Raw genomic sequence first — 20,648 nt, 5'->3', positions numbered from 1 at the left:
TTCTTCTTCCTCTTTCTTTCTTTGCTTTTTGTTGTCAATACCAGGGCTTCAACTCTGGTCCTGGCTGCTGTTCTGAGCTCTTTTGCTCAAGGCTACCACTCTACAACTCAAGCCACAGCTTCACTTCCAGTTTCTTGGGATTTTCAGACTTTTCTTTGCTGGTCTGGGTTTAAGCCACAATCCTCAGACCTCAGCCTCCTGAGTAGTTAGGATAACCTTCCTTCCTTCTTCCTTAGGCAATTGCTTTGATTCTGGTTTTCAGTTGAACCACTGAGGCAACTTTATATTGAATCTCTCCACTCTCTTCTCTCTCTTCCAGTCAGTCCTCTTTACTGCAAAGTAACTGCTCTGAAACACAGATCCTACGGGTCACAAGAATGACCTGTGCAAGAGTTCTCAAGGACTCCTTAATATGGGTAGCCAATATACCATTGAGCTTTCGTGGAGTGTGAGTTAGCTTGGGGTATCATAACAAAATAACACTGAATGAATGAGCAAAGAAGAGAAATCGGTTTTCACACTAGTATAGGACTTGCAAAATCAAGGTGTTGGCTGCACTGGCATCTTCTAGAGCCTGTCGTCTCCTTTATTTGCAGATGAACATGTCATTTCCCTGTGTCTCCATATTTTCTCTCTGCTTTCAACATTTTTAGACGGCTCCTCCTATTGTTACACCACAGTGCTCTATTATAAATGGAGATTTTACTAGCATCATTTCTAATATTTTGGGAATATTTGTTGGCAGAACACTGCTTTCACCACTGTATTTGTTCTTTAATTAATTTGAGCTTTATCTTTTATTTATTCTTTAGCTAAGTTTTCACAGAATGATCAGAAGCCATCTGCCCTTTTAGAGATGGGATCCAGAGCAGAATTTCCCTACCTTCCTCAGAAAGAAGGAATTAGGCATGGGCTCCCATCCAGTGACTCCCTTCTTCAGAAGCCCCACTAGCTCAGCCTTTATGAAAGTGGGCTATCAGCTGGTGAAGTTGATTTGACTCATCTTCTCATGCTTTCTTATCACCCTTCAATTCTGCCTTTGACTTCATATGGGACTAATTTGACCTTTTCTTGTTTCAGTTTTGCTTTCTATTTTCCGTGTGGAGAGGGATTTCCTTTTTTTTGTAAAACATATTTTATTTAAAGTTCAAAAAAATCTAAAATGGATGTTTCATGTGCTTTCAGCAAAGCCTCTAGCTGATGTTATCCATTTGCCAGTGTATAAATTTAAGTCTGTAGCAAGTGCTGAGTAAATAGCTATGAAACTTAATTTAAGAAGGAGCCAAGATGTCAGAGGAGAAGCAAGCAACACGTTCCAGTCTCTGAAGTTTGAAGGATACCCTGAGTCCAATATTGGACAGGCAGAGACCCAGAGACTATAGTTACTGGAACAAAGGATGCAAAAGTACAGATTAACACTCAGTCGAAGGGCCTGTGTGGTGCAGCACAGGAAGGGTGCAGGGTAACAGAAAAGGAGAAAACTGACACAGAAGCACATGCTGAACAGAAAGATAGTATGAACTTAGCAAATGGACAGTGCCTTGAGAAGTGCTCTGTGCTTTGGTATTGTAATGGCGGCTTTCTGAGAAGGTGGTGCCTATACTTTCTTCTTTGGTAAACATCATCTCCTAGATTGTGTTCTTCCCCCTACAGCTTTCAGCAAATATTGCTAGGCTATCCCAGCCAGCATTTACTTTCTAGGCCAGTATAGTCCTAGGAGAATGCCACATAAGCAAGTGCATTAAAAACAGGCATGGCAGGATTCTGTTCAGAGACACAGAATAAAGTAGGCTCTTTCAAAGTTATACCTACTGAATAGAGGACATCCCCCCTTAATGGGACAGATTTGTAGGAGGAAGTGAATACCCATTCTTCCCTGAAGGACAGCCTACTAAAGATAAACATTCCCTTCCTTTTCTTTCTCTTCTCATGAGCATGAATCCTGTGGCTCTTGCTCCTCCCCTGCTTGTTTGGTTACACTGATGCTCTACCATCTGAGCCATGTATCCAGCCTGATCTTTTTTCTGGTTAACTAGAGATGGAGTAAGTTAAAATTTCTCTGTGCAGCTGACCAGGATCCCCAGATATCAGCCTTCTGCAAAGCCAGGACCATCGACATGTACCCCTGGCACCCAATCCTTTTTCCTCTTTATCTTCTTGTTCTGAATTTGCTTCTTTTTAATCATTTAGTTATTGTTTTTTTAAAACATTCAATTACACAAGCATTTAGAACTCCAGAAAATCTTCTGTCGCATTATAGTTAAAGTGCCAGAACAGAGAATGAATATTGAAAGCCTTAAGAGAGTAGTGACAACTCACTAATTAAGGCCAACTCATTTTTAAAACTACAGATTTTTCAGCATAAATTGTTAAGTGCCAGAAGGTAATAGAACAAAAAAAATATACTTCAATTTCTGAAATAAAATAACTGTCAGCTAGGATAACTATAGTTAGCAGTTATCCTTAAAAACTGAAAGATAAGCTGGGCGCGGTGGCTCACACCAGTAATCCTAGCTATTTAGAAGGCTGAGATCTGAAGATCTTGGTTCCAAACTAGACCTGGCACTGCAGTCCAATTAACCACCAGAAAACTGGAAGTGGCGCTTTGGCTAAAGGAATAGGGCAGTAGCTTTGAGCTGAAGAGCTCAGGGAGAGCACCCAGGCCCAGAGTTCAAGCCCCACAACCAACAAAAACAAAATTGAAAGTTAAAGAAAATTTCCAAAATATGCTAAATGAATGTATGACCACAAATTCACCATTGCAGAAAATGCTACAAGGAAACTTACCACAGAAGACAAAGATGTACAACACAGAAAAGACAAAAAGGTACAGCAGAGAAATGAGTAAAACACACTCCAAGATTAGCTAAGCAACTAAGAGTTAAGAAAGAGTCAACCATTAGGAAAATAACAGGAATTAATTCATACCTTTCCATTAAAACCTTGATTATAAGTGGTTTCATTTTTCCAAATGAAAGTCTGGCTGATTGGGATTTGCTGTTTGCAAGAAACAATACTGTCCCCCTTTCCTGGCAAAGACATACACAGACTGAAAATAAAAAGGCAGAAAATGATAAAGGAATTCAGAAGCAGATATGAATAGTTACATACACAATTAAAAGCTGACTGAAATACAGAATTATTTAGAACAGTCAAACTATGTCACTACATATTATTAAACAATACCTCAAGAACATATAACAAGTATAACTATATGTATACTAAGTGCTGATGTGCCCAACTTCATAGAACAAACATTATTGGAGATAAAGGGTCAGATAAGTCCTATACAATAATAGTGGGTGACTGAAATAACCAGCTTTCACCAATAGATAGGTCATCTTGACAAAAAAATCAGCAAAGAAACTTCAGATTTAAACTGCATTATATATTAAATAGGGTAGGCAGATATCTATACAATATTTCATCCAACAACCTCAGGAAACACATGCCCTTTTAGTAGTTCAGAGATCTTTCTCCAAAAGAGATACTCCATATTTTAGAAAACAAAGCAAGTCATCAATTAGAAAAGTAATATTTTGCATCTTATCTCATAATGAAATGAAATTATAAATCAACAAGAGAAACTAAAGAAATTATACAAACACATGTGAATTAATCTGTATACTTTTGGATGATCAGTGGGTCATTGAGAGATGGGGAGAGATTAAAAATGTCTACATTCAAATGAAAATGGAAACAAAATATATCTTCATTTGTGGAACATAGAAAAAGATTTTAAAAGAAAAATTTGTAGTGAGCATTGTCATTAAAAAAAAATCAGAGCTCTCAAATAACCTGTCAATGTCTCAGGAAAACTTGAGGCCAAATCCAAAACTAGTAGGAGATAACTCAGAGCTGGAAGTAATAAAATAAAATCTAAAACAACAATATCAATAAAATAGTGTTTTGGAAGGATTTATAAGACTGACAAGCTCTTAAATTAGTTAAAAGAAACATAGAGAAGAGCCAGTTCAAGACTTAGAGATAGAAAAGGAGAAATTGCCCCTAATTTTACAGAAATTCAGAAGAGATTAGATTTAGATATTATTTGGAATGAATGGATGAATTTCTAGACACATGATTTGGAATAAATAGATACATTTCTAGACATATATGATCTATTAAAATTGAACCAAGATGCTTGGTACCTGTGGCTCAAGCCTATAATCTTAGCTACTCAGGAGGCCAAGATCTGAGTATTGCATTTCAAAGCCAGCCTGGGCACAAAAGTCTGTGAGACTCTTATCTTCAATTAACTACCAGAAAACCAGGAATGGAGCTGTGGCTCAAAGTGGTAGAGCTGAACTGCTCAGAGACAGTGACAGGCCCAGAGTTCAAGCCCCATGATGAAAAAATATGGATCAAGAAAATATATTTATATGCAATGAAAGCTATAATAAAGAATCCACTATATATTAGCAAGTGAGATCTGGTTATTAGGTCTGCTTACTACTACTACTGAATTATTGGATTTGTTTCTTTTAGACTTTTTTTAGCTGACAGAGCTAAGAAAAATGTATGCATACTAGCTCCTGAATATTTACCCATCTCTCTCTATATATGTGTATACTTCTCTATTAACTTCTTTATGTCTCTATTATAATAACCATTCAAAACTATTGAACTGGGTCCGGGAGTTTGGCCTAGTGGTTGAGTGCTTGCCTAGCATGCACGAAGACCCGGGTTCGATTCCTCGGTACCACATATATAGAAAAAAGCCAGAAGTGGTGCTGAGGCTCAAGTGGTAGAGCTCTAGCCTTGAGAAAGTCCAAGGACAGTGCTCAGGCCCTGAGCTCAAGCCCAGGAATGGCAAAAAAACAAACAAACAACAAAAAAAAAACTATTGAACTTCATCCATATGAATACCGATCTCTCCTCTTCTCTGCAGATTTCTTGCAGATAGTTTTTATCATTCACCATACATTTAACTATTTTATTCCAGTACATATACACTATCAGAACTGTTCACTTGGACCCAACTTTATTATTAAAGATAGGAATTCAATATCGAGGTAGAGTTTCTTAGTTTTAAAGATTCCACTCAGTTTTAAGGTTTCTTAGGTCATTTCTTTGGTCCTATCCCTTTCAGTGTGGTTTGTTCACCCTGGAAAAACAGATACTCTTGTCATAGACAGTCTATATTCTTTTCTGAAAACCAGAATCCTTCTACATGAATTTAAAAAATATATACATTAAGTTTTATTCTTACTGCTCTAAGTTCTAAAGCTTTTTGCATATGTGTCAAATCAGATATTAATGATTATACTATTATACAGAATGATTTCACTCCTAAAAATCTGCTAACCTTCCTTTACCTAGGAAACCTTGGGAACCTTTTTCCTAAGACTTTGCCAACCATTTATCTTAAAAAAAATTTCTGTCTTATTTCTTTATAGAATTTGAAATAATTGGAATAATACTTTATGCTTTTATCAGGTGTGTGTGTGTGTGTGTGTGTGTGTGTGTGTGTGTGTGTGTGTGTGTGTGTATAGGTTCTGGGGACTGAATTCCAAACATGCGTATTGTCCCTGAGCTTTTTTTCTCTACTACTTCAGCCACAACTCTGCTTCCAGCCCCACCCTACCGCTTTTTTTGTTGGGGGGGATTGTTAATCAGGAATAAGAGTTCCACAGACTTTCCTGCTTGGCTGGTTTTGAACCATAACCTTCAGAACCTCTTGAGTAGCTAGGATTATTGGCATGAGCCACTGGCTTATGGCTAAGCTGCTTTTACTTATTAATATTACAGGTTTTCTTTTCTGTTGCTGTTGTTGTTTTTCAGTTCATTTAGATAGGTTACCCTGTAGTCCAAGGTAGCCAGTCTCAAAATCAACACTTTCGTGCCGATTTCTGAGTGTAGAGACTGTAAATTTGAACTTATCACACTTGGCTTAACAATCATTTAAAGCTCGTGCATACTTTTTATGGCTTGTTCCTATTGCTAATAAATGCTATCTCACTCCATTTATGTGGTTATAAAACAATCTGTTTACCCACTACTTACTTTTAAGAAAAAGGACCTAACTGAAGGAATGAGGTCATTGGGGATGTGCCCTTAAAGGAGACATTGAGACACAAGCCCCTTTCTATCTCACTTTTTACTTCCTATCTACCAGACTCAACAGTATTCCATAATGTGGTCCTTGTGGACTGTGCGACCAAAGGCCCAGAGCAACAGTGCCACCTAATAAGGGACTGGACTCGCTGAAACCTGAGCAAAAACAAACGTTTCCTCCTTTAAGTTGATTATCTCAGGTATTCTTTTTCTGATGATGGAAAACTGAATAACTCAGGGACAAATTCATTGTTTAATTCCCACCAACAATGATTAGAGTACCGGCTGCTCCATGTTGTCTACATTTGTTATTATCAGTTTGGGGGAGGCGTTAGAAGTTCTAATAGCCATGTCTGCTGTTTCATGGTTGTCTTAATTTGCATTTCATAAATGGCAACTTTTTAAAAATGCTTTGGCATTTGTATAGCTCTATTGCAAGTATCCATTAAGATAGATGTCTAATTTTGGCTTGTGTTTTTATTGGTGGTGTTTAAGGATTTGCTCATATGTTTTTGAAGCAAATTCTTGAGTAACATTTTTACACACATTTTCTCCTAGTGTTGTCTCTGGCTTGCCTTTTTTTTTTTTGCCAGTTCTGGGCTTGACTCAGGGCCTGAGCACTGTCCTTGGGCTTTCCTAAAGGCTAGTGTTCTACTCTGAGCCATCACACCACTTCTGGCTTTCTCTATGTATGTGGTACCGAGGAATCGAACCCGGGTCTTTGTGCATGCTAGGTAGGCAATCTACCTCTAGGCCAAACTCCCGGTCCCTGGCTTACTTTTTCATTCTGTTAAAACTGTCATTTTGCACAACAGCAGTTAAAACTTCCTTTTTTAAAAAAACAGATTATAATGTAGATATGTTTTTTTCTAAAACACCTGACTGATGAGATTCTCTCCCTTTGTCTCTCATGACGCTTCTGTGCATCTGTTTTCCTTATTAACAGCTAGACACAAACTGTGGTATTCCATTTCTAACAGTCTGGGTATGTTAGAAAACAAGTTTTCTCAGTCAAGAGCATCTGTGAAAGAGATTATGACTAACCTTGGAAAACATATGATTTCTTGTTAACTTGGCAGTTGATTTTGCTGGTGACTGTAGTCTCTCTTAGTTTGCACAATGAATTAACATTTTGATTTTTTTTTCAGGTTTTTTTTTTCCCCCTCACCCAGAGAACAATATTTTCCTTCCTCAATACAAGTTCATGGCACAAAGAAGAGTTCCCAGGCTAAGTCAACTTGATTAAAGACACCCCCACCTCCCCAGGGAGGTGGGGGGGGGGAGAAGCCAGCCATCTTCCAAAAAAGTGGAAGCGAACTGTGAAGTTATGGAAATCCTAGGGTCCAATCTCGTTCAGTGGCCTTCCCCTCCTCCACCCGGTGACCTCTTTGTTTCTCCCAGAGTTTCCTTCTCAAGGGCACACAAAGGGAAGGGGAAGCCGAGGCCTCTGTTGCACAGCTCTGCAACTCCAGGTGGCGCTTCCCGTAACCATGGAGATGGCCGGAGCGGGGGGTGTGGCTGCGGGAAAGTGAGGCTCCGCCGGCCTAGACCTCGTTAGGGGACCAGCACAGGGGAGGTGGCGCCGCAGGGGAGGTGCGGAGGGGCGGGGCCGGCCTCTAGCTCCGCCCTCCAGCGCGGCCCCGCCCCGCGTGGCTCTCCTGGACCGGCCGGTGGGCGGCGCCCTGAGCTCTGCCAAGCCGGCTGGGACGGAGCCGGCCTCCCGCCGATCAGCGGCGGCGGCTGCGGCTGCGGTAGAGGTCAGGCCTGCCGGCGGCGTCCGCAACCATGGCGGTGCGGGCTCACGGCCTCCTGCTGTTCCATGGTCGCCTGGGCCGCGGACTTGCTCTGAGCGGGAGCGCGGCACCGCCCGGGAGGTTCCCGGGGGCGGCAGGACGCGCGCTCCGGGGCTTTCGTCGCAGCCGAGTGAGGTACGTGCGCTGAGAGGATTGGCCCTGGGGTGCGGGCGGCTGCTGGCTGGCACGGGCGCGCGTGGGAACGGAGAGGGCGCACGGGAAGCAGGGCGCGCGGGGACGCGGAGGCCAGGTGGGAGTGAGCCAGCGATGGCCGTGAACTTGGCCTGCCCGACCCGGGAACATGGCTGTGCCAGGCTCCGGGCTGGCAGCAGGTGCGCGCGAGTGCGCCGGGAGGCCTCAGGGGCCCCTTCGAGGCCCTCGGGAAAGTCGTGGCGTCCGCGTGTTCGGACCCTGAGTTGAGTTGGTTTGGGCTCCTGTGGTGTGTGCGTTTCTGGTTCTCCCGAGGTCTTTCACACCTCTGGGCTTGGGTGCTGGCTGGTTCCGTGCGAATGCACAGTGATGCCCGGGAATGCTTCACCCTTCCTGCCCCATCTATTCTGCCTCATCTCCTCTACCAGTCGTTGTTGGGAGTCCCTTAGCCCAGAGTCCACAAGAACTTCTGTTTTTAAAACTTCCAAGGCTTCCACAGGTGAGATTTCACGGCTGCATTTTAGGTGGCTGGCGATTTTGTCTTTTAGTGTCTTTTATTCCCCAGTGCCCATTTGGAAGAAAGCAACCCAGAATGTGTCAACGTAGACACTGTTCATCTACATTCACTCCTCCTTGTACACATTTACCTGTTAGCCTTGAGACACTAAAATTATATTCATCTCTGCAAGATTTTCTTGGGACATGATTTAGAGTGACGAGGGCTCCACAAAGGGTATGTGAGAAATTTACAGGAATTCAAAATTCTGATGGTGTAAACTGTAGTAGTGTAGTGCAGATATATTTGCAGAGTGGCCATGGGGTTTGATATTAACAGCTAGCTCTATTCCCTAGTCAGAGCACATTCTGACATTCTGTAGGATTTTATTTGTCTTATAGAGATGAAGGAATTATCTATTATTGCCACTCTACGTTATGTAGATTATTGTTAGGTCAGTTTCACTTGTTTTAGCACTTCTATTCAGGGTGAAGATGATCTTTTTCAAGTTGTACAAGTTGATTCATTTCCCTTCCTCTGCTTGATGTAAACAGTTGCCAGTCTCACTGTGACCCTTGTCCACTGCATGGAAGTTACAAGCAGCAATTGCAGCTCAGACATTTGGTTACAACCACATGCTTCATACACAGCCGCTCATTGCAAAGTCATATAAGTTAGGGCTGGCGTGGTTTCTGGAGTTTAAATATAGGATGGCCTCTTTATAAGTCAAAATGTTTGACTTCAGTGATTTTGGAAATACATTTTTCAAAAAGATGATAAAAGTTACTACTTTGCATCTGGTTAATTTTCCTCCCGCTGGATACAGATTATAACTATATAAGAGAAACTGTTTCTGAGAACTTATTATTATTAATTTTTTTTGCTAGTCCTGGGCTTGAATTCAGGGCCTGAGCACTATCCTTGAGCACTTTTGCTCAAGGCTAGCCTTCTCCCACTTGAGCCACAGCACCACTTCCAGCTTTTGCTGTGTATGTGGTACTGAGGAATTGAACCCAAGGCTTCATGCATGCTAGGCAAGCGCTCTACCACTTGGTCAAACTCCTAACCCTAATAGCTTACTTTTTTTTTTTTTAAGATAGCTCTAATTAGGATAAGGTGGCATCAAATACCATATCTGCAGGTGAGGCTGGCTTCAAGGTGTGGGCCACCTAGTGGGACTGGGAGGAAACCGGACAGTGTGTTGATGCTTATTGGTGTCTCTTTTCTCTTCTAGGACCAGCAGAGAGAAGAGATTCCATCTTCCAGAGGTCGCCACTGTCTGACTCCCCTCTTGTCCCCATCCTCAGCCACCTTTTTAAAAATATACGATGACATATTAGTTGTAGTCTAGTTCCTAACTGTGAATGCTATTTAAATTAAGCATCATCTCTATTGGCAGGAAATTCAGGCCTTAGTATTATTATTTTTAATTGAAAAGTGTCCTCAAGTTTGAACAGATTTATGTCACCAATTTCTGAGCCATTAAAAATATTTTTAGTGTCTTTTTCATTTTCTGATGAATTAGACACCTGTAGAGCATATTAAATACTTTTTAAATGGCAAGTTTTTTTTAAAAAAAAGATAAGTACAGTTTCAAGAAATTTTATTTAATGGAGATCAGGAATTACAAAATTTTAAGATTTACCTTCTAATGATTATCCTTTTAAAATGTGCAGTAAATCTCCTGGTTTATCCATGGAAGTAAATACTGTAAATTGAGGAAATTAAAGTCAAGACATGAAGTCCTTCTTCAGTTTATTTCTTGAACTACTAAGCTGAAAGGCCGAGAAAATTCTTAGTGGTTAAATTTTTCCCACTTCATTGGGCTGTGTGAAGAGTTCACAAATGAGAATGGCCTTGGGTGATAAACATTCTGCAAGTCTGGCCAGTGGTTTTTAGTGTATATTCTCTTTGGGTCGAGGTGTTGCAAAACTTGTATATCAATGCTAGCCTCAGAGCAGATATCCTGCAACACGGATACTTTCCCCAACCTGCTTTAGCTCATTCTACCTGAAAAGCTCATCTTTAAAACTACATGGAATCCCATGTGTTTCCATTTTTATTCTGCAGCTCAACAATTTCTTGTCATTTGTTGGATTCTCTTTTTTTCTACATCTACAAATGCTTTATTCCTTTTAGCATCTGTACAATTTTGAGTGCTTGCCTTTGATAGACTCTCACCTTTCCTTTTTTTTTTATATATGTCATAGGGATTGAACTCTGGGCCTAGGCACTGTCTCTGAGCTCTTCAGCTCAAAGCTACTGCCCTACCCCTTGAGCCATAGCCCCTCTTAGACTCACCTTTCTTTATGTCTCATTGCCAATTGCTATATAATTTTTGCAGCTAGACTAGCTTTAAAGAAATACAAATTTGGAGCTACTAACCTATAATATTTTATTTAAATGTTCATGTCTTATAAAATGGGTAGTCTAAAATTAAAAAAAATTATCAATAATACTGCTAAATCTAAGATTCTCCCTACTAGTACTTATTCAATACCTCTCTCTCTATAGTCAAGTTATTGTTTTCATCCTCATATGAAGCTTGAAGGACCCAAGCTCCAAATGGGAACCACGTAAAACTTCATTTTTCTATAAACTGATTTTGTTCAAGTTAGAATTAGTCCTAAAGACTAGTAAAGACAGCTTTTCAAAATCATATTATTTTGTTTGGAAAAAATAGTTCTTTAAATCTAAAAATAGAAACTGTACTATTCAGCTTCTAAAAGAAGTGATATTTAATACCTAGCTGGCTAAGTAGTTATACCATTTTAAATTTAGAAACTAAAGGTGTCGCGTTTGGCATCTCATGTTTTAGTTTTATCATCTCACCCCATGAATCAATTATTCAGCTATGTTATACTTGAAACCTTTTCTGACTGACATGGATCAGAGGATACTTTTTGATTTTTCAGATTATTTGAAGTTGTTTTATTCTTTTGTGTCAATATCTTAATGGGAAGATAGAGAAAAAACAACCCACCACCAAAACAATGAACCTAGAGCCAGTGTGGTGGTACATGTAAAATCCCAACATTTATGAGGCTGTATTCAGGAGTACTTTGAGAATCAGAACATCCTGGGTGGGACCATATCTGAGAAGATCAAAACCAAGTAACCAGTCAAATTACAAGCAACAAAAACACCAAAACACCAGAGGTAATCTTTAATGGCCATGTGGTTTTACAAGAAGTCACAGGGAACTCAATGGAGGTCTTTAAAATAGTTTTAGAACTATGTTGTTGGCAAGTTTAGAACTATGTTGTTGGCAGGTATTCATAAAGATAAGAGCTTAGGTGAAATTTAAACCAAGAGGAATAAATTGAGCAACTAATGAGATTTTTCTTTATGTAGAGGAAAACTCTAGTTAGTGTGGACATATGCAAATCATTACGGAAGTGTCAAGACATGTAATTGCTCCACTCACCTTTACATTCCCTTTCTTGCATTTTCCCTTAATTTGTACATAATATTAAATCAATTGCCATGACTTACCTAACTCAGTGGCTGTTTTCTTTTATATCTTGTTATTTTGCAAACTGTAAATTAATTTTCTCTCAGACTTAGGTCCTTCTCTGATCAACATCCTAGCAATCCCTCTTGTTTACTTAATAATCAGAACTGTAAGTCAGTTTCTCTGACCATTCTTAGTAAACTGTGCCCTCACTTGAATCTCTGGGTGGCCTTGAATAAAAACACCATCCAGAGATTCAGGAGAGGTCATAGCTTAAAATAGATATTCTGTTTCCTCCCCCACTTTTTCTATTTTTAATTTTGCAGTGAATATTATTTTGCTTTTAAGTAATTCAGTTTTTATTGAAAAATAAATTCTTGGGGCTGGGAATGTGGCTTAGTGGTAAATGCTTGCCTAGAATTCATGAAGCTCTGAGTTCAATTCCTTGGTACCACATCCACAGAAAAAGCCAGAAGTGGTGATGTGGCTCAAGTGTTAGAGAACCAGCCTTGAGCAAAAGTGGACAAAGACAGTGCCCAGGCCCTGAGTTAAAGCCTCAGGACTGGCAAAACAAAAAACAAAACAAAACAAAAGGAAAAGAAAGAAAGCAAGCAAACAATAAACAAAGAAGAATTCTTAGGGTCACCTAGGAGCTCTTTCTCATTGTTAAGCACTTTGATAAGACTTTTCAAATACAGTAGGTGTTTGTTCAAATAACTTCAACAGCAATTGAAAGAAGTAGCTTTCACTGCCCTATTCATAACTAAAGGACTGGGGAATTGGGGCTTAGATAAAAGAAAAACTTTCCCCAGGTTAACACAACCAATAATAATAAAGGCAGCTCTGCATGACTCTGCTGTACAAGTAATTTATGATTGTTGACTTATCTTGCTGCTGCTTTTTTCTGACTAGGAAAATAATCCTGTAGGATATATGTGAGTAAAGAAAAATAATTTTGCTTATAACTCTTAGAAACAAAACCTTGTTATAGTCCCTGTATGTGGAGTATACTTAACCTAGGTTTCATACGTGGGCAAGAATCCATTAATGTCCTTGCATGGGAGGTCAAAGTCATTAACATCTAATCAGCACTTTTTCCCACTGTAAATGTTGGCCACAGATCATAAAAGTACCATCAGTACTTATAAAATAATCTATGAAAAGCACATACTAATTGTCAGTTAGTGCTGATTATACAAAATGGCATTTTTTCTCACAAATACTTTGATAGTATGATAGTTTCAGTTAGGTATTTGATATTAAGTAGTCATCACTAGATTCTATTCTTTGATGTTTTCAAAAATGTATTTGATTGTACCCTATTATTAGAACTGGCTTCCCTTTGAATACTGTATTTGATAATGCATATCTGTGATTTACATATTAGAATCCTTTGTCAGTCAACACAATGAATAACAATAAAATAAGGAGAAGACCTTGTTTAATTATTACTGACATGCAAATATATTTTTCTTTTGAGAAAATTACTTTAAAATATTATTCAGGTGTATAATGTAGGGTTTTTTTTTTAAGAATTTGAGTTTAATGAGCATTCAGTGGTATAGCTTAACCTATTCTCTAGCATTAGTGACAGGTTTTATTCCATGTATAACTTTTCTTGAAAATTGTTAATTCAGAACTTAAATGCTCAGAATGTGCCAGGTGACATAGAGCAGTTAAAGTACGCAGAGTAATGTTGTTGTTCTAACAATTATGTTTGGAGTTTTCTTTCTACATCCTAACTTCTGCTTGTCATCACTTGGTGAGTCCCCTGTGTTTTCACTTAGTACTATTCTTTGTGTGGCTTAGCTCTGCCTTATTCTAAAATGACTGTGGCCCTACGCTCCAGTAGTTAGATTCCCAACCTAGTCCAGTTGGATGCAGTGTTTTATCTTAATTCCATACGAAAAAAAGCCTGTTGTCAAATAAGATCCTATTTACAAGTCTGTGTTTAGGAACTGAACATATCTTCTTTTTGGGGGGCGGGGGGACACATATGAACAAGAACTCTTAAAATTCACATAGAATCATCAAAAGTTTGAGTAGCCACAGCAGTCTGGGAAATGAACAAAGATGATGGCTTTGTACCGCCTAATCTCCAAGAATAAAACTAAGCTATGGTACTCAAAGCTGTGGTACTGGTATTAATACAGACATATGGGTACGTGGAGCAAAGACTCCTGAAATGAGCCAGTTTGGTTTAGTTATACTTATATAGGTGACGAGTATGGAGAAAGGATACAATAAAGACAATCTTCAATAAGTAGCTCTGGGAAAACTAGATAGTGCACATGGGAAATGAAGGCAGGACTGAATTTGAGGCCAGCCTGTAATGGCTGGTGATAACTTGTTTCACCTACAATAACTACAAAACTCCAAAGGAAACAATAACAAAACAGGTCTAAAATGCTGCATGATCTCCATGGAGCTATCACATGCTATTGCATGGAACTTCCAGGAATGGGAGAGTAGGAACAGGAAATGGGAAATGCTGGCGGAAGGGTAAAAGGCTTGTTAGACTGCATGGAGAAAATCTGGAGCAGTGGAGCAGAGCAGTGACTAGAGTTACTCATAATGTATTGCATCCTGGAACAATTTTGTGGTTAGTAGATTAAATTTTTTTTATAGTGCTGGCAACAACAAAAAGGTTAGGGTATGACATGGTACACGTTTACTTAGCTGGAGTTATCCATTTACTTTAGAATACGTATATATGTAAAGATCATCCTGTTTGAGGCCAAAGATGTGCATAGTTTGGTCACTCAAGCTTGGAGAAAAAATTAAAAAACTGAATTACACAATAAAATTACTACTGAAATACTATTATTTACTCAATATGTCTACTACTACTAATCCAATAGGGGAAAAAATCCTAAAAGGAAGGAAGTAAACTATTAAGTATTAAGTAAACTATTAAGGATATGGCCAATAAGCACATGAAAATGTGATGAATGCCAACATTCACTAAGGGAAAACTATTATGATACCCTTATCTACATACAATAGGATGTCTGAGGCTTGAAGACTGATATTGCAAGTATATGATAGATGATAGAGTGACTAGTTTTTTTTCCTGTCAATCATCTGTTTGAACTCAGGGCCTGGGCACTGTCCCTGTGCTCTTTTTCTCAAGGCTTGTGCTCTATATCTTTGAGCATTGTCCTTGGACTTTCTCAAGGCTAGCACACTACCACTTGAGCCTCAGCACCACTTCTGGCTTTTTGCTATGTATGTGGGGTACCGAGGAATCGAACCCAGGTCTTCATGCATGCTAGGCAAGCACTCTACCACTAGTCCAAACTCCTGCCCCTAGAGATAAGAGTCTTGGGATATTTATGCCCAAGCTGGCTTCAAACCGCAATCCTCATATCTTCAAACTGCAAGCCTCCTGAGTAACAAGGAATCCAGATGTAATCCTGGGCCCCAGCCTACTATATTTATTTTATATACTGATTGTAAGAATGTAAAAAGGATATAAATACTTTGAACAGCAATTTGATAGCTTTTCACAAACATAAATATGAACAACTGGTATGTGCAACATGAGTGAATCTTATTTATGTTGAGAGAAAAATTGCTGGACAAAAGAGTATATAACATGATTCCATTTTAATAAAATGAAAATGAAAAACAAGGCATTAAAATGAAAATGGATGAGGGATATGTTACATTTTCTTGATTGTGGAGGAAGTCTCCCAGGAATACACATACATTAAAATATGAATTTTGTTATATACATATATGCTTACTAAATCTAGTGGAAAAATAGAAGGGTAGAGTAGGATCAATACATTGAAACGTCCATAACTTCCCCTGTCAAATCTCTTAATTTTAATAAGAAGTGTAGGGAAAATGAGAACCAAGTTAGTATTGACAGGTCTAGTTGCAATTATATTGTCTACACATTTATTTGCTCAGGTAATGATTATAAATTATAATTGTTTGACACACTGTTGTTTTACACCAGAGAAGTGTTTTACAAGCATTCGCAATGCCCAAGAATCTCCTGTGGAAATGGTTGGACAAGCAGATGCCTGGGTTTTATCAACTTGTGTTTCTGAATTACAGTTGTGGTTGTAGCATCTGGGAATCTGTAAGTTTAGCCAATTCCCCAGGCAATGTTCACACATATATGCACAGACGAACACTTGGGGATCCCTTCCTGACAAGACATTATATGAGCCCTGGCTAAATGCCATGGACTATGCCAGGTTGAAATGGGACACTTGATTTACATCCAACTAATACACACAATCCTTTCAGAGTGGGCAGTTAGCTGCTTTGGAAGGTAAAGCAAATGTGCATTTTGTGTGTTGGCTGATGACTATAAAGTTAGAAGTATGCAGATAGTAGAGAGACTTCATTTCTTAAGGGCCTCTTTGCCTCCTTTTCCCCCTTTCTCCACTTCCTTCTTCACAATCTTTACTGGCTTATTTTTGGTGTTTTGTGGACTTGAGTTTTATATGATAGGATTTTCAATAGTTGCAGGTAGCAGGGAAGGAGCAATATTACTTTATCAAGTACCTTTAAATAAACTCACAGCAAGAACATAAACCACCGTTTAAATCAGACATCATGGAGAAGAAAGTCATCTTACAACACTTTGTTCCTTATTTTTCTAGAGATAATTTCTGTCATCTGTCAAAATGTAACACTCCTTACCTTAAGGACTTACAAATTGCTAAGGAATAATGTTCTATAAAGCGTTTTTATATTAGACATAATTCTCTGGTACAGAACAACCAACCATCTGCTTTCTGACGAGGTACCTTGCATAATAACAAACCTGTCAAGACTCACAGTTTTGGTCAGGGAGTTGTTCTGGGGTTGTGGAACAAAATGATTCCTGAGTAAAGTTAAGAGTTTTATGAAGCTCAGGATTTCAGGATCTTTTGTGGGATATGCTAACCATGTGGGAACTGATTTAGCTTCACAAGATTGTAGGGCTAGAAATACACAATATGGAATGCATCTTGAAGCGAAATATTAGGTTGAACTATGCTGATCTTCCACTTCAGAAGAAATATCAGCATTTGCAATATATCCAGAGTTCTAGTGAAGATCTTGAAGATGGGGTTTGATTCAATATGCACACACATATATGAATGAAAACTGTTAGGGAGCTATGCTGCCTGGTGTTTTAGTCCATTTGGACTGGGTAACGGTATACTGCAGACTGATGGCCAATAGACAGCAAAATGTAGGTAACACAGCTCTGGAGGCTGAATTCCAAAATCAAGATGATGGGTCATTTAGTACGTGGTAAATGGTCACTTCTTGATCCATGGATGGTCATCTTCTTTGTCTTCAAATGGATGGCGTTCTCATGAGTGAGTTATGAGGGCCCTGTTCTCATTCCTGGGGATTCCCCAAAGCCCTACTTTAAAATCGTATTGAATTGGGCAAGGGGACAGGGGTGGAGGACATTAGTTTTTAGAAACTCAATTATAAGGCAGAACAAAATGGAGTAGGAATCCTTACAAATTTGTAGCTGTATTTGTGAATCTGAAGAATGCATGTCAAGAAAAATGGGGGGGGGGATTACGTGTTCTTTGTTTATTAGCATCCATCCATTGTATGTGGGATTTCCACTTCAACATTTGAAAATGCACATACATTGTACCGGATCAGACTCCCCTTCCATTACCCTCACACCCCCTTCTTCCCACACCTATCTACACAGTTTCATTGTTCCAGCGTGTTCATAAAATATTTGACCATCTTCACACTTCCTTACCCTGTCTGTCTGCCCTCCTTGCTCCCGTTAGTACTCTCATCCCAGGTACATGCAGATTAACTGTTGTTGGGAAGGCTTTCCCTATAGGATTTTGCACATGTTTTATAGAATGATCTCGTGTGGGGTTTTTTTTGTGAGTCTGTTGGTTCCTGGACTTTTCTTTGTTGGTAGATTATTACTGCTTTAATCTCATTTCCTATTTTTATTTCTATTTAAGTACTTAAGAACTCTTGATTCAATTTTGGTTATCTATAAATATATTCATTTCTCTTAGATGTTCTATGTTGAGTATAGATTTCCGAAGTCTGCTGTCATGCTGTCTGAATTTTAATTGTATTTGTTGTGAAAAGCCCATTTTCATTTCCAAGCTTATTTATTCAAGACATTTCACTCATCCTTTTAGTCAAATTGTGTTTTTTTATCTTTTTGTTTCCTTGATTCTTTTTAATGAATTTACTGTTATTATAAAGGTGATGTACAGAAGGATTACAATTACATGAGTCAGGTAATAAGTATAATTTCTTTCATACAGTGTCTTCTGTTACCTAATTATCTCTTAGATTGATATCCCTGGCTGTTACCCTCATCTTTGTTATTTCTTTCCATCTGCTGATTTTGAGTTTGGCTAGTTCTTTTTTTTCTAGGAGCTTGAGGTATATTACTAGGGAATTTATTTGAGATTTCTGTTTATATTTTAATGTAGGCATGTATAGCTGTACACTTCCTTCTTAGCACTGCCTTTTCTGCATCCTAAATGTTCTAGTAAGTTGTGTTTTTATTTGTTTTGAATTCTAGGAACTTTTGCATTTCCCCCCTTATTTAATTAATCACCCACTTATCATTGAACAGTGATGAGTCTCTATGGACCTGAATGTTTTCTGTAGTTTATTTTCTAGTTTAATTCCACAATGGTATGATAGAATTCAGTGGATGTTTTGTATTGTGGTGGTGCTTTTGTATAGAAATATTCCATGGTGACCAAGAAGGGTTTGTATTGTGCAGATGCTGGATGAAATACTCTACAGATATCTAACCATTGGTCCATGACACTGTTAAAGTTTGGATTTTCTTTGTTAATTTTTTGTACAGATTACTTATCTGTTGGTGAAAGTGGGGTATTGTAGTATCCTACTATCATTGTGTAGGTGATTATGTGTGTTTTTAGGTCCAGTAGTACAATTCTTGTACAAGTTGGATGCAACGTTAAATAAACTTTGTTAATGTTCATAAGGAATTCACAAAATCATTTTATTTAGTATTCAGTATTCCTTATTGTGTTTTTAGCATTGCACTGATGGTTCTGTTGTCCACAGACATGAAGCCATTATCATCTCAGGCACTGAAATGGCCAAAGGAATCCAGAAAGAAATACAACGAGAGGTGGAGTCATGGGTTGCCCTTGGGAACAGACGGCCGCACCTCAGTATTATTTTGGTGGGAGACAACCCAGCAAGTCACACATATGTGAGAAATAAGATAAGAGCTGCTACTGATATAGGTGGGTATGTGTTTCAGTTGCCATTGTTATTAAGTATGTCCAAGTAAAATAAATACAAATCATAATTACTAATTAAATTTTCTTTTAATAATGTGTCATTAGATTATTCAGTTACTAAAGTTTATGTTAATTTATTTCTGTATTTTTATGGATCTCTTATAAAATTAGTTCATGTAACTTTGTATCTTAGGGGAAATGTAAGGTAACTATTTTGTATTTAAAGGGCCTGTATTCATTATATTTGCTTTTATCAAATAATAGACTGTGATAGTTTACTCTGTCTCAGTTGGCCTCACAGTGTTGTGGTAATAGTATTTCTACTCTCCTCAGATCTAGAAAGAGTAGGTTATCATAAGTTAGTGCAAGTTGTCACTCGCCAAAGAACACATGTGAATCACAAACAATGATCTGTATCAGCTGATGGCTCACACCTGTAATCCTGGCTACTCTAGAGGCTGAGATCTGAGGATTGTTGTTCAGCAGCCTGGGAAGAGAAACAGGAGGTGGAGCTGTAGCTCAAGTAGTAGTGTGCTTCTTCTTGAGCAAAAAAGCTCAGGTACAGCACCTAGGCCCTGAGTTCTAGAACATGTGTGTGTGTGCGCACACACACACACACTCACACACACACACACAAATTATTTATATGGTTTGAGGAATCCCCCCTTGAAGTGTATGGAACATCTCATTTGCAGAGGGCCTTTGCTTCCAGTGGAGCAAGGACTGCGGAGATTAATCATGTACTCTGTAGGACACCTCTAATGAAAAGCTACAGTGAAAAAACTGTTCATTTTTCTCCCAGGAATCTGTAGCGAACTCATTCTAAAGCCAAAGGATGTGTCACAGGAAGAACTTTTGGATGTAACTGATCAGTTGAACATGGACCCAAGAGTCAGTGGAATATTAGTTCAGTTACCACTTCCAGGTATGTAATATTCTTCTATAGATCTGGGTAGAAAAGGGGCACTTGCAACATAGCTATTATACTAACAGTACATGACAATTAGTGACTATAAGGACAATTTCTGAATGATCGCTGCTTCTATTGATGGAAAACTATGAGGAAACACGCTTCTGAGCCAGCCCATGCAGGAAAGCCCATGAGACTCTTATATCCAATTTACTACCAAAAGAGCCAGAAGTAGAGCTGTGGCTCAAATGGTAGAATGCTCACCTTAAGCAAAAGAACCTCAGTGACAGTGCCCAAGCCAAGAGTTCAAACCCCAGGACTGGCAACAAAAATTAAGATACTAGCTCTAAAGATTGGATATAACAAAGGTAAAAATCATGAAATGCATGTGGGCAGCAGCTTTGAATACTGTGATACCACAAATAGCTGGTGCAAGCAGCGCAATGGCTCAAGCTCCAAGACCAACAAAAAATTAATATTATCTTTCCAAATGATCATATTTACCAATATTTGTGGCTACATTAGGTTTAACTGTTCTGGGAAAATCTAATTTTTA

General features: G+C 38.7%; 1 protein-coding gene across 1 annotated transcript in view; it reads left to right on the top strand.

Annotated features, from left to right (window-relative positions):
• The first annotated feature begins 19,000 nt into the window (after positions 1–19,000).
• The window catches only part of Mthfd2l (methylenetetrahydrofolate dehydrogenase (NADP+ dependent) 2 like), an 86,612-nt gene continuing 84,964 nt past the window's right edge, over positions 19,001–20,648 (top strand). The window contains exons 1-2 of the mRNA XM_090344030.1: positions 19,001–19,185; positions 19,985–20,107. Of these exons, the coding sequence (XP_090200156.1) occupies positions 19,032–19,185; positions 19,985–20,107 (277 nt within the window). The 5' untranslated portion in view covers positions 19,001–19,031. The remainder of the gene's footprint in view (positions 19,186–19,984; positions 20,108–20,648) is intronic.

The sequence above is a fragment of the Megascapheus bottae genome, chromosome 13 (genome assembly GCF_031878675.1).
Source record: "Megascapheus bottae isolate mThoBot1 chromosome 13, mThoBot2.hap1, whole genome shotgun sequence".
In the NCBI taxonomy this organism is placed as follows: Eukaryota; Metazoa; Chordata; class Mammalia; order Rodentia; family Geomyidae; genus Megascapheus; species Megascapheus bottae.
The sequence above is the reverse complement of the archived record's forward strand: the minus strand, read 5'-3'. Positions and strand labels throughout refer to the sequence as shown.